We start from the raw sequence: 12,268 nt of genomic DNA, 5'->3' as shown, positions 1-12,268 counted from the left end.
ATACATGGCAAGTCTTAAAGTACACGACTCATAAAGCTCATCGAAGGAGAAAAGACAAAATATAAAAAATGGATAGGTACTTTAATTTAATATAGCAAAATAAGTTCTCTGTTTGAATGTAATAGTGGCAAGTCTAACTCTAACCAAAAAGAATAATAATACAGTTTATCTAAACATAAAATGAAAAAAAAATAAAAAAATGTAAATACATATAGGTATCTAAATTCTAACTAACGTTTGCGTTGCATGTAGGAGGCGAATGTAGAATTTGTTCAGAATAAAAAGTTGCTGTCGCTTGTTAGATATTTATCATATTGGTTAAAAGTAGTAAAATTTTCTGTGTCTAAATTGCATTATCTTTGATTATATAACATTTAACATTACCTACGCCAGAAGGCTATGTAACAATATACAAATATATACTAGGAGACTCTGTAGTAATAATAATCAATAGGTATATAGTGTAAATAGTAGCTACACAAAATCAAGATCTGAACAATGTTAATTATACATCGATAAGTTCAACAGTTGTAGGGTGAATTAGTAGAGTGCTTACATTACGTACGAGGCAAAATAAAACTAATAATCCACATCGAAATACTTTATTTAGTTAACATTAAACATTGACGGTAATATTTTATTAATATAACAATATATTGAATTAATTTAATAGTATGGCTATTTTAATTGAGATTCAAATATGAAATGATGATGGGGTAGTAGGGCCGGAATCGGTTAATAGTCCGATTTCGGTCATGGCGGATATAATCTACGCAGGACATAACATAACATTATCAGCCCGACTTGGGTTTTATACCCAGGATCTCGGTATCGGCAGCCTTACATTTATAAAATAAAAATATATACATAATGTTCGTAAATATTTTAAGTTATTATGACACTGGAAATTTGCAAGCGAGCTTAAAGTGAAGCGCCGCTGGTATTTTTGATGCCACTAATGTGGGATGGGGTGGACTGTTGTACGAAAGTGTACAAATTGACGCCCTAATTAGAGCTATTCGAGGTTAATTCCTGCATATTTACTGCAAATCGTGGCGAGCACCCTGAGCTCTCACTTCGCTTTTAACTTGCTCATAAATCGCTTATATGATACAGTTTTAGCCATTAGTTTAAAAGAAAAAAAAAGACTACTTCTTTGGCATACATTTTATCATTTTTATTAAATCGTAAGTATAGGATCTTAAAATTTAAATCTGGTAACTTAATTAAGGTTAAAATTTTTTATTAAATAAGTATTTTATGATAGAATAAAATAAAAAATATAAAAATAGTCAAAATGTTTGGAAAATGGAATTTTCCCAAGATTCCAATTCGTTATTGCAATATTTTATTTTTGACAACTACGGAAGGTAGTTCACAAAAATAAAAGAGGTTGTTCGAATAGGTTATAGTGCTGAATAAATACTTTTTCACTTAAAAATAGTTCTTAAAAATTTAATATATAATGCAAAAAAGGCGGATTTATATCGTCACAACACCAATTTGGCAGGACGGAATGGAGCAAAGACCGATGCCCATGCCACGACTTACTCTTATTATTATTTTGGTGCCACAATGAAATCAATCTACCAAACGAGGAGATATCTATTAGAATGTCATCTCTGAACAATTTAATTGTACAAGATGACTACGATTTTGAAGAAAATATATATGCCGCAACCGAAGCATACGTCTTTATCTCCAGAAATAGGCGATTATGCCGCGGCTACTAATAATGTCATTGAGAAATATTCATTTAACAAAATGAGAAGATCTAACCGATGTGAGTTTGATCCCTGAACCAAGAGCGCTAATCATAGATTTAGTAGCATGCTACAATGTGCGTACCCGTACGCGCGTACGTATTAAATGTAAACAAATAGACGATAATTTTGATTAAGAAGTAAATAATATAACACCTTTAAAAAGAATAAAGTTATCTCCAGAGTATTTAAAGTTTGGCACCATAGAGTTAAATATAAAATATACAAACATAATTTAACCATTAAATAATATGCGATACCACAAAAAAGCGATACCACAAATGGTCCTTTATAGATGTTATAACATCGAAACTCTTTATTTATATATAATTATATATATCTTGTATTTGTTACAAAAATAATAATATCTTTATAAGACGTAGACCTGCCATTTTTTTTTTCAAAAATACCCAAAAAGCTCATTTCGGGGAAGGATTGAGAACAATTATCAACTATGGGGTTATTTTCAACTACCCTTAAAATTAGGTACACATATTTTTATTTCTAATATAATGCTGTAGCGGATTTAAGTCAATGGCAACGACGTTGAAGAACGCCAAGTTTTAACCGACTAATAATATTTTAAAACTCTTACTTTTCTGGTACAACGTAGTTATATTTTTGTGGACTCCAATTATTTTAAAATAAATAAAAGAAAAGAATTTTAAAAACAAAGGGGAAACTATTGCATTTGAAATACGCCTTAGAGGTCAAACTAACTTAAATCCGCTTCTATATAAGTTCCATATTACATCCTAACATCAAATAGATAATACATACAAACGAGTAAATATATTCTTATCTTTATATTTCCTAAACTTTTAAAATTGTAGCGGATTTAAGTCAATGGCAATGACGTTGAAGAGCGCCAAGTTTTTAAATAGCTATTCGATTTAATGTTCTTTTCCCTGCCCTTGTCCCAAACTAGTTGGGGTCAGCGCAGCATGTCTTTTCCTTCCATTCAGCTATTCGATATAACCGACTAATAATATTTGAAAACTTACTTTTCTGGTACAACGTAGTTACATTTTTGTGGACTCATATTATTTTTAAATAAATCAAAGGCTAACGTAATGGAAATTCTACGATGGAATTGTATGAATTTTAAAAACAAAGGGGTAACAATTGCATTTGAAATACGCCTTAGATGTCAAACTAACTTAAATCCGCTTCTATATAAGTTCCATATTACATCCTAACATCAAATAGATACATAAAAACGAGTAAAGATATTCTTATCTATATATCTAACCTAACCTTTTAAAATTGTGCGTACGTATATGGTACTGATGTGTAAGTATACGAAATAAATATAGAATAATAAAAATGTATGATTTCGGCGTAATGTGGCTCACTTAACCAATACCCTGTAAAGATTCGGCTTTACGTTACTCAGCTTAGTTTACTTTTTAAATCTTGACGACTGCTGTTTCCTATCCACACTACGCCACTGATTGTATGTAGAATCGCTTTATATTTCTTAAAGCATAATTCAACAATGAACACATTACGAAATTAAAATACTCAATGAAATATAAAATATATCAGAAAGTACAAAACACGAAAAAACACACCATAAAAGACCGCAATGTTTCGGTGAAAATATTTTTCATAACAATACAATAAAACTTTAAAATTGTAAGAAGTCGTATACTTACTTATCATCGTAAGAAGAAGTCTTATATTTAACATCCATTTAATCTCGAAAAACACTTAATTACTACATGTAAGAGTATAATATATTGAGTATAATATAATAAGAGTAATAATGATCCATATAGCGCACGCTTAATCAAAAAAAGGAATATTTTAAAAAATTGCTTTTGTTGGAAATAGCATCTTTAAAGATTTGTGCTTTTCTAATATGAAGATAATTTATGTTTGAACATCAAAATCCTTTACTTTTTGTTTGCGATTCGTTGGTGTTGGCGAGTAAGAGAAACGGTCATTCATTCGTATTATTAATTGCAGTCGAGCAGTAGTCGGTTCGTAGTGACTACTGCGTACCAATTCTTAGTCTTGTCGGATATTTATGATTGACCTTGTGTAATAATAGTTATGTCATACACATTTAACAATAATTAAATCTCCTTAATTAAACTCAATTTTTAAGTTAAAACTGTTTTTGATTAAGCGTACGAAATATTCGTAGTAAAGCCGTAATAATTGCACCCTTAAGTATTTCTTGGTTTAAAACCAGATAAATACGGGAAATATATCAAGATGTTTTTTTTTTATAAATCCTCGTAACATGATAATTAAGCTGTTAGTAGCTTTAATAAAGGATATATCCTTTATTCGTTATATATATCGGAGATCGTTATTTTTTTGTATTTACTCAGTTTCCACTACTTTGATTATTCATATAAAAGGGATTTGATGTGTTGGATACAACCGAACAATCTTTGGGTTGAAACAGTGTTATGCGGCTATTCAGCATGTCGAACAGGAGAGAACGTTAAGAATGTATTGAATAGGATTTTTTTGATTGATTGATGAATTTGATTGGGGTTTTCCTTCCGTGTTTCATTTAATCAGTTTCATATTCTGGTGAGGACTGAAAGAAGCAGTTACCGGCAGCTGCCCTGGCATAGATCTCATCTCGTTCACGCACTATGATCATTTCATCGCGGAGCGTACTTAAAATATAGCGATGGGACTCGTTGTGGGATCTTCCACGAATCCTGCGCCTCCTTGGACGCCTTGTAAAACTTCTTGTGTCAAATCTTATTCCGTACTTACGTAGTAGCGATCCATATGACAATAAAGCTGGGTGTAGCGCCTAGTAAGTCAATATACCATTATTATTATTTTTTATTAGAAATAACATAAACAAGAATATAAAAATCAAGCATCATAATATAATTATTTCTGTAGTTCATACATGAATTGTGAATTTAACTCCTTTTTCCCCTTTTGTGCAAATTTCTAGTCAATGAGTAGTTAAGTGGACAGATTGAGATATTTTATATTTAAGAGCGAATTATTTGCAGTTACCTACCTTTAGAATAGCCTGAGCGGCACGCTGCTTAGCGGACCTCCTGTTGTTGTCAAGCACGGTTGCGCTGTGTTGGTTCACTTGCATTGTCAGCTCGATGCAGTTATATTTTAGCCTCCTGGTCTAAAAAGATAATAAAAACAATTTATTTCAATACAAATGTTTGTTATTTATTGTCTGGTTTTTCTATAACAAAACGTAATAAAAAGTCTTTATAATTTTTTTAATTGTTCAAATTGATCAAATAATGTCAATATATTGCTAAAAATATATGATTCGAATTTCGAATACCTGAATTTGTATAGAGGACTCCTCATCTCCCATTTCGCGAATAGAAACGAGCAGAACATCATGCGGAGCCGTCTCGGGCGTGGCGTCATCACAATTTAAGACCTTCGGGTCTGTGATCTCAAGATCGTCAAAGCCCTGGAATCATATTCCTCGTGACTCACTCTAGAATGGCTTTAACTAATAATGTCAATAATCATTTGTCTTCGCAGAAAATATTCTAAGTTGCAACGTTTCTACTCAGCTAATGGACGAAAAATATTGAAATAGACTATTCAATTATGTTTGTAAGAGCCTAAACAATACTGCTTTATTAGGAACATGTCAACCCAGTAAAATTAGTAAATTGTCAATGGGAAAATCTTAATACCATTGATTAGTAATTATATATTTTGAAAGAATTAAACATAGTGGTTGAATTACATTTGGACAGTACGTCAGAAGGCTGTGTATTATTATGTAGTTGCGTCTATGTCAGACATCGCTATAATATTTAAAATGTATAAAGTTAAAAAGTAGTTAAACAACCCTAAATATTTCATAGTGACAATAATACATGTAGTAACAACTCACAATGTTAGCATTCGAATAGATTTGTCGTTGTGATATTGGAGGATGTAGAATAAACCGGTGCACCTCTGGTATAAGTCTTTGCATAGACAAGCGGATGGCGTTAAGCTTAGCCTCCCGCTTGCTGTAGCCGAATCCCTCTCCATAGTTATCGTTGCCGATCAGCACGGTGGCTTTTATCATTGATGAGTTAGCTTTGATCCCAAAATGATAATAAGCAGAATATGTTATTAGTTAACGAAAACAAAGTGGACAAAATAATGTTACTGTTATTATGTAAATACGAAACAATTTAGACACAAGGAACCATATTAAAAAAACAACCTGGAGAAGCAGATACCATATTATTGCTTCGGGTGAAAGATATAAACCCTTCTTTTTATTTATTAAAAGCCTATCTACTTTATCGCTTTAACCTCATCAACTAAACGACTACCACATAATTATGAAACATTAACATGTTATATAGTTTTTGGTACATATAATATTAAAAAAGGAACCGAAAATGAAACACCTATCGCTTTAGTTGCTCTTATTTAGAAATTCGAGCTATCTAGCTATGTACCTATATTCCATTTATACATCAGCCTATTTCGTTATCATTAATTAAGATATAAGTGATAGTCTCACCGCTCTGTTTATACACGAAGGTAGGCTGTTTCTGTAGTATATTGCACACGTATTCGTGGAAAATGGACAGGTAATGATCCTCGTTAGTTTTTACATCCGGCTGGATAGCTGGCATAGCTCGATATCCTGTTTGTATAATATAATTGTTTAGTAAACATTGAAACAAAAAATTAAATCGATATAAAAATGTTCAGATGCAATCTATTGACTATCTAACTACTGTGAAAAAATTGATATTGGATGATTCTGAGTGGATGATAATACCAATATCGAAGTACTAAAAGTTTGTACAGTAATAATGAATTTAACAGTACCATGACGCCGTGGCCGTGTTCTGTAGCCCGTGGATGTCGAAGGCAAATTTGGATCTCGATAAGGATAGAAAATCGGCTTTGGAGGTCGGTTGGCTCGCCCAACGTGACTGCAGATAAAAACAGAAAATAAGCCACTGTCTAAATAATTTTAATATATTTATTTATTTAATAACTGTAATTTTAATAGACTTATTATTTTAGTGAAAGAAATTATGAAAATTCACTTACTTAGATTGCCTGTGATTAATAGGCTCCAATTTAATAGTATTTTTGCAGCTCTTATTTATTTGCGCGCGAACGTGGTATATAAATTCACTATTAGTGTTTGGAGATTCGCTTTGCTGTGACGCAGGCGCAGTGCTCTCCTGACTCAATGGTATGATGCTACTGCTACTACTACTAGAACTGAGGGGTCTAAATCCCTTATTATCAGAGTAACCAATGCAAGCAGCTACATCCTGTCTCCCTTCTTCTTCCTCATCTACTATGTCCATTTTTTTGTCTTCATTTGATGATTCTTTTTCAGCAGCAGTGTCTGGAGATACAGGCGGATTACTAACGTCCATTTGGTTCTCATCACGTTCCAAATCCTGGTATTTTTGAGTTTCAGTGGATTTTACACTTTGTTTCTGTTCTTGGGCTAGACGACCACGTTTAATCATTTCAACTAAGTTTTCTAATTCGCGTCTTTGAGCCACATTAGGTATAGTGCTCTTTGAAATTCCCTTTCCCTAAAAGTAAAGTTTGCAATGAAATTCTGTTTATATGTGAAAAGTAACAATTATTATATGACCTATATTGTTATCTGTGCTTACCGCTTCAGGGATATATGGTTTGGAGAGAGTACATACACGGGTGGGCTTATACATGTATATCGGCACGCCAATGTCGTGCCAAATTACTTTCCAATCCGGCGGAAGAAAGTCACATTCAGTATCTTTTTCTGAAATAAAACTTACTTTATGCAGCTTACAATAATAACTACATAAAATAATAAATATTTTTTTTTATGGCATTGGTTGGCGGACGAGCATATGGGCCACCTGATGGTAAGTGGTCACAACAGCCCATAAACAAAGGCACTGTAAGAAATATTAATCATTTTTTACATCACTTATGCGCCACCAACCTTGGGAACTAAGATGTAATGTCCCTTGTGCCTGTGATTACAACACAACAATACAGAGTACTGTTATTTGACGGATTACGATTATTTGCGAATATAATATAAGGAAGTATTTCGAGTTAAGATCCAACAAATGTTTTAAAAGCTGATAACGACAGTTTTATATTATCAATTAATTAGACGAGAATTACAACATTTAATAATTATTTGAAGTACCATCAGCAGCTTGAGCCGACGACGATTGTCCAGACTTTTTGGATTTTTTGGATTTCTTCTTAGGTTTCCCTTTCTTTGTTTTTAACCCATCTTCTTTTTCCAACTCCACGGGATCAGCCGTATTATCTATTTTACAGTCAACATCCATTTTCTCTTGTGACGTTTTAAGGTCTTCATTAGCGTTGTCGTTCACGCCATTATCATTACTATTTTCTTTGTTTCGTTTATTTTCAGGCGGAGAACCCTTTTCTCGCCCTTCACTCATTTTCAAGTATTTCCCTAAAACATAATTAGTTAAATAATTCTAACATGAGTATGTCATGATTAAGAGTGTGTATATTGTGACATAACTCGATTTTAAAAATGAAAAGAACAAATTGATTCTTTCAAACCGATTTTTCATAACTAAATTCTTGTTCGTGAAATTGATATTTTCTTATATTTGATTATTTCTTTAGTATTTTTTTATTATAAACCTATTTTATGAAATAAAGGCTGTGAAAAATATAAACTATTGACTTAATACTAGATTATAATTAATTACCAGTAGTTACAAGTCTAATTTAAAGTCTAATCATTATAGTAAAAGTATATTTTATCATTATAATAAGGCAACATTAAACTGAAAATGAAATCCTTTTTATTTCCAATCATGTGAGAATCCAAACCTCTGTGCAAATTGTAGGACGTTGCCGTTCAATTAGGCCTCCAAGCGGTAGGTTTAACGGCAAGGGACAAAGTTTATCAATGATTAAAACCAGACGGTAGGTAATGAATTAGTGAGTTTTAATTATAATCTATCTAACGAGATTGTAAACTGCCGAAATATTATAAACGGTGATTTAACTCAGAAAAAAACATAAAAAATTTCGATAGTTTATGATATTTCTAATATATATAATTTAATAATGAGTTAAATTGTAAACCGTATGTTACGGTTCACAATCTTCGACAGTTCACAATCTCGCGAGATAGATTATAATCGAACTGCTTCTCGAGTATAGTTTTCTCGCGACCGAACGTCGTAAGCTCCGAGAAAATCAATACTTTTGCGCTTCGAAAGTAAACAAAATTGTAATAAGACCACACTTTGATGTGATACGATATTTGCTGCTACCGTTTTTGATACTGCGACGCATTATCTCAGTAGATAGATTGAATCATTGTATTGTTGATCGAAGAACGTAGTGTAACAATATGTCATCCCTCAGATTTGACAGATTGTGGAGTCAGGGCGTTGCCTTTAATTTTATTTTTTCTTTGTTGTGTTCTATTGTGGTATTATATGGTGTATTAAATAGGCATTTAACTAAAAGTAAATTTACTTACTTGATTACTGAATCGTTATTTAGGTCCCGGTTCATACTTAGATTTGGTTTTCCGAATTCTGTATTAATAAAGGATTTTAATAACCAGATTATTTAGATTAGAAAGAGGTTTATACTTTTTGAATTTACACTACTACTTTGATAATTGAACCCATCTTTCAACTTGATTATTAATCATGATAGCAAAATACTATGAGTGTTGATATTTTACAAAGAATCACCTCTTGTTCCTTCATTTGGATACATTTTCGTTTAGCACATACCTCCGATTGATAAGTTTTGGTAAATTAAGGTGCACTCCTTTTCTTTTGTTTTTAATATTTTGTATTTGAATTACAGACTTTTTTTTTCAAAAAAATAATTACAAATAATTATTTTTAAACAATTATTTAATAAAATATTTGATATTTCGAAATAACTTTGGGCAGATTGGCAGTTTAAATCTTAATAGATTATAAAGATTTAGAAATATTGCATACATCAAAAGGAGCAAAAGCAATTTTTATTTGTTCAAATATATTATATTGGTTAAGTTTGAGGTGATTCTTTTCTTAGATTGTAAGGGAAAAAGAGATTTATCTTATTTTACTTTAACACTTTCTTTTTTGAAACAATACCAAAAACTATACTTTCTTTGATTTATTTGAGCATTTTTAATAATATTCAGATCACTTTCGCCATAGCATATTAATCAGCAGCAATTTAATATATAAAAAGTAAAAGAAGAAAAAAAAAACTGTTTAAATATTTTTATTGAAATTTATCACAAAATAAAACTTTATAATATTAAATAAAAACCAAAAACATGCATTTAACAAAGATTGTAACAGCTAAATTATAATTATGATAATTTTTAAAATATAGGTAACTTAATTAATAATTAAGATATACATAAACAATTAATTTAAAATACAATTGATATATAATAATATTTACTTTATATTAATTTAAAACAAAAAAAAAATGTAATAATATAATGGTTGCTTATTAAGATATTTTTTTCACTCCTGCGAAAAGACATTATTAGTGGAAGAAGTGGACAATCTCAACATTGCCAATAAGCTACCAAAACAATTTTTGCATCGGCTCAGATCAATAATACTTAATTTCACAAAGCAATGTTAATTGTTATTTAACATATTGATGATAAAACATTAACTCGCAGAGGACAAATCATCCTCTACCATCAGTATTGACTTCTACAATTTTTTCTTCATTATTTTTAAGCATTGTATCAAATAAAAGTTAACCTATCAGATTATGTAAATTATATTAATTTGACATTTTGCTAAATAATTTCCTTATAAGAAGTGTTAAAAATATTTATTGTTTAAGAAATGCTATTGTATATATATCATATATGCTATTTATTATTTATATGATGCCTATAATTCAATAATAGTCTAGCGTTCAATACAAAGAGACAAAGAAATATCAACAACTACCAACAGCATAAATATCCAATGAAGTTAAACAATTGGATCTTTCCCATCGCTAGATGCCGACATTCCTATGTTGCTTTCAGCAAACTACCAGAAGGGTCTGTAGTAAATTATAATGAAGAAACACAGCGGATTTACGAGAAATTGTCTTCAATATATTACAAAGTACAATCTTTAGCAAAACCGCCACAAAAAAAAAAAGAAATAACAGCATCATTACTCCTGAAGATTATTTATTACTCTATAAAGGTAAATCCTGAAAATATCACAGTACAGAAATATATACAATATGGTAATTGGCATTCATGAATGTATAAAAGTCAAATACCATAGTAGAAGAACCAACGGACACTTCCAAGCAATGTTGTTATGGTAATTGGCATTCATGAATGTATAAAAGTCAAATATCATAGTAGAAGAACCGACGGACACTTCCAAGCAATGTTGTTTTGAAATGGTTAAAATGTTTTTTTGCGAAATCTTAATTTAATACTCATAAGAAAATCATACTCTGATTCATGCCTTGACAAGAATGCAGAACTTGATTTACTTACTCAGAGAAGACTGGTATTTGAATATTTAATATATTAACTTATATTGTTAGATGATTCTCTATCCCATCATTTAAGCCTAATTTATTAAAAAGGTAATGATGTAGTTTTACAATGCCAATAAAAAATAATATTCAATGATACCTTAAGAAAGTTTAGCCCTCAGCCAACTTTGGTTGTTCCATATATTCCTACTTTCTTATTGAAAATTGTTGTGAATATACATTCCCAAAGCATAAAAAATTAACCCTTGCTAACAACTCTAAATCAATCTCTAATAATGTAATGTAAATAATCTAATCTAAAATAGTGAGGTATTTTAGAGAAGAGAAATATGCAGTATTTTTATTTAATATTCATAAATATTTAAGTTTAGACCTATAACGACCGCCATGTTAAATAATTTAAATTCAAATAAAAGAAAGTATTTTTTTAACTACGTTATTCCTGCCGGAGTAAGATTTTCTTATTTAACTATGTTTAAATCAAGCATAGGCCATTTTAAAATGGTACCTCACATGTTTTTCAATAGTGGCTGCCAGCTTTCGAAATAGTAAAAATTTTAAGTTTACTATATTTCAATGTAGTAAAAATTACTATATTTATTATATTACATTTCGCTCGGGCTAAAGACCACATAGAAATATCGCCTAACATTTATTTTCTTACCTGATCTTCTAAAGTCTGAATATATACGGTCCACTCTGCATCAATGCCACATGAAAAAGAGCTAAGTCAAGGGCAAATACAATAATGTAAAATCAATAAATCATTTGTATATATATATAATCAACTAATCAATACATTTTCAGTGTTGCCAGTAATGTTTTTTGGGCGGTGGTGTTCGATGTTGCTAATTTAGGTAGATTATAATGAAATAAACTCTTAGCTGGCAAGCCCTATTATGATGCATTTGATTAAAACCTTAGTGTAAGCCTGATATTTTTTTATAAAGCGAATAAGGTTAAGTATTTAATATATAGCCTTTTATTAAGACAATGACATCAAAATTGTTTAAAGCCCATTTGATCAGTTTCAAAGG

The 12,268-nt window shown here is 30.7% G+C and overlaps 1 protein-coding gene across 2 annotated transcripts; it reads right to left on the bottom strand.

Annotated features, from left to right (window-relative positions):
* Positions 1-3,531: 3,531 nt before the first annotated feature.
* On the bottom strand, positions 3,532-11,960 carry LOC125075935 (microprocessor complex subunit DGCR8-like). Of its 2 annotated transcripts, none has more exons than XM_047687801.1 (10): positions 11,896-11,960; positions 7,906-8,184; positions 7,379-7,506; positions 6,792-7,294; positions 6,564-6,670; positions 6,250-6,375; positions 5,623-5,813; positions 5,053-5,187; positions 4,765-4,884; positions 3,532-4,545 (listed from the first exon to the last, which is right to left on the bottom strand). In XM_047687801.1, exons 2-10 carry the CDS (start codon positions 8,168-8,170, stop codon positions 4,294-4,296), a joined length of 1,827 nt encoding a protein of 608 aa, XP_047543757.1. In that variant the 5' UTR covers positions 8,171-8,184; positions 11,896-11,960; the 3' UTR covers positions 3,532-4,293. The 2 variants fall into 2 exon arrangements, with proteins under 2 accessions (XP_047543757.1, XP_047543758.1); XM_047687802.1 differs by lacking the exon at positions 11,896-11,960 and adding an exon at positions 8,574-8,657.
* Between the last annotated feature and the right edge of the window lie 308 nt (positions 11,961-12,268).

Source organism: Vanessa atalanta, chromosome Z, assembly GCF_905147765.1.
Source record: "Vanessa atalanta chromosome Z, ilVanAtal1.2, whole genome shotgun sequence".
NCBI classification, from domain to species: Eukaryota; Metazoa; Arthropoda; class Insecta; order Lepidoptera; family Nymphalidae; genus Vanessa; species Vanessa atalanta.
Note: the sequence above shows the minus strand (reverse complement) of the source record. Positions and strands in the feature narration are given on the sequence as shown.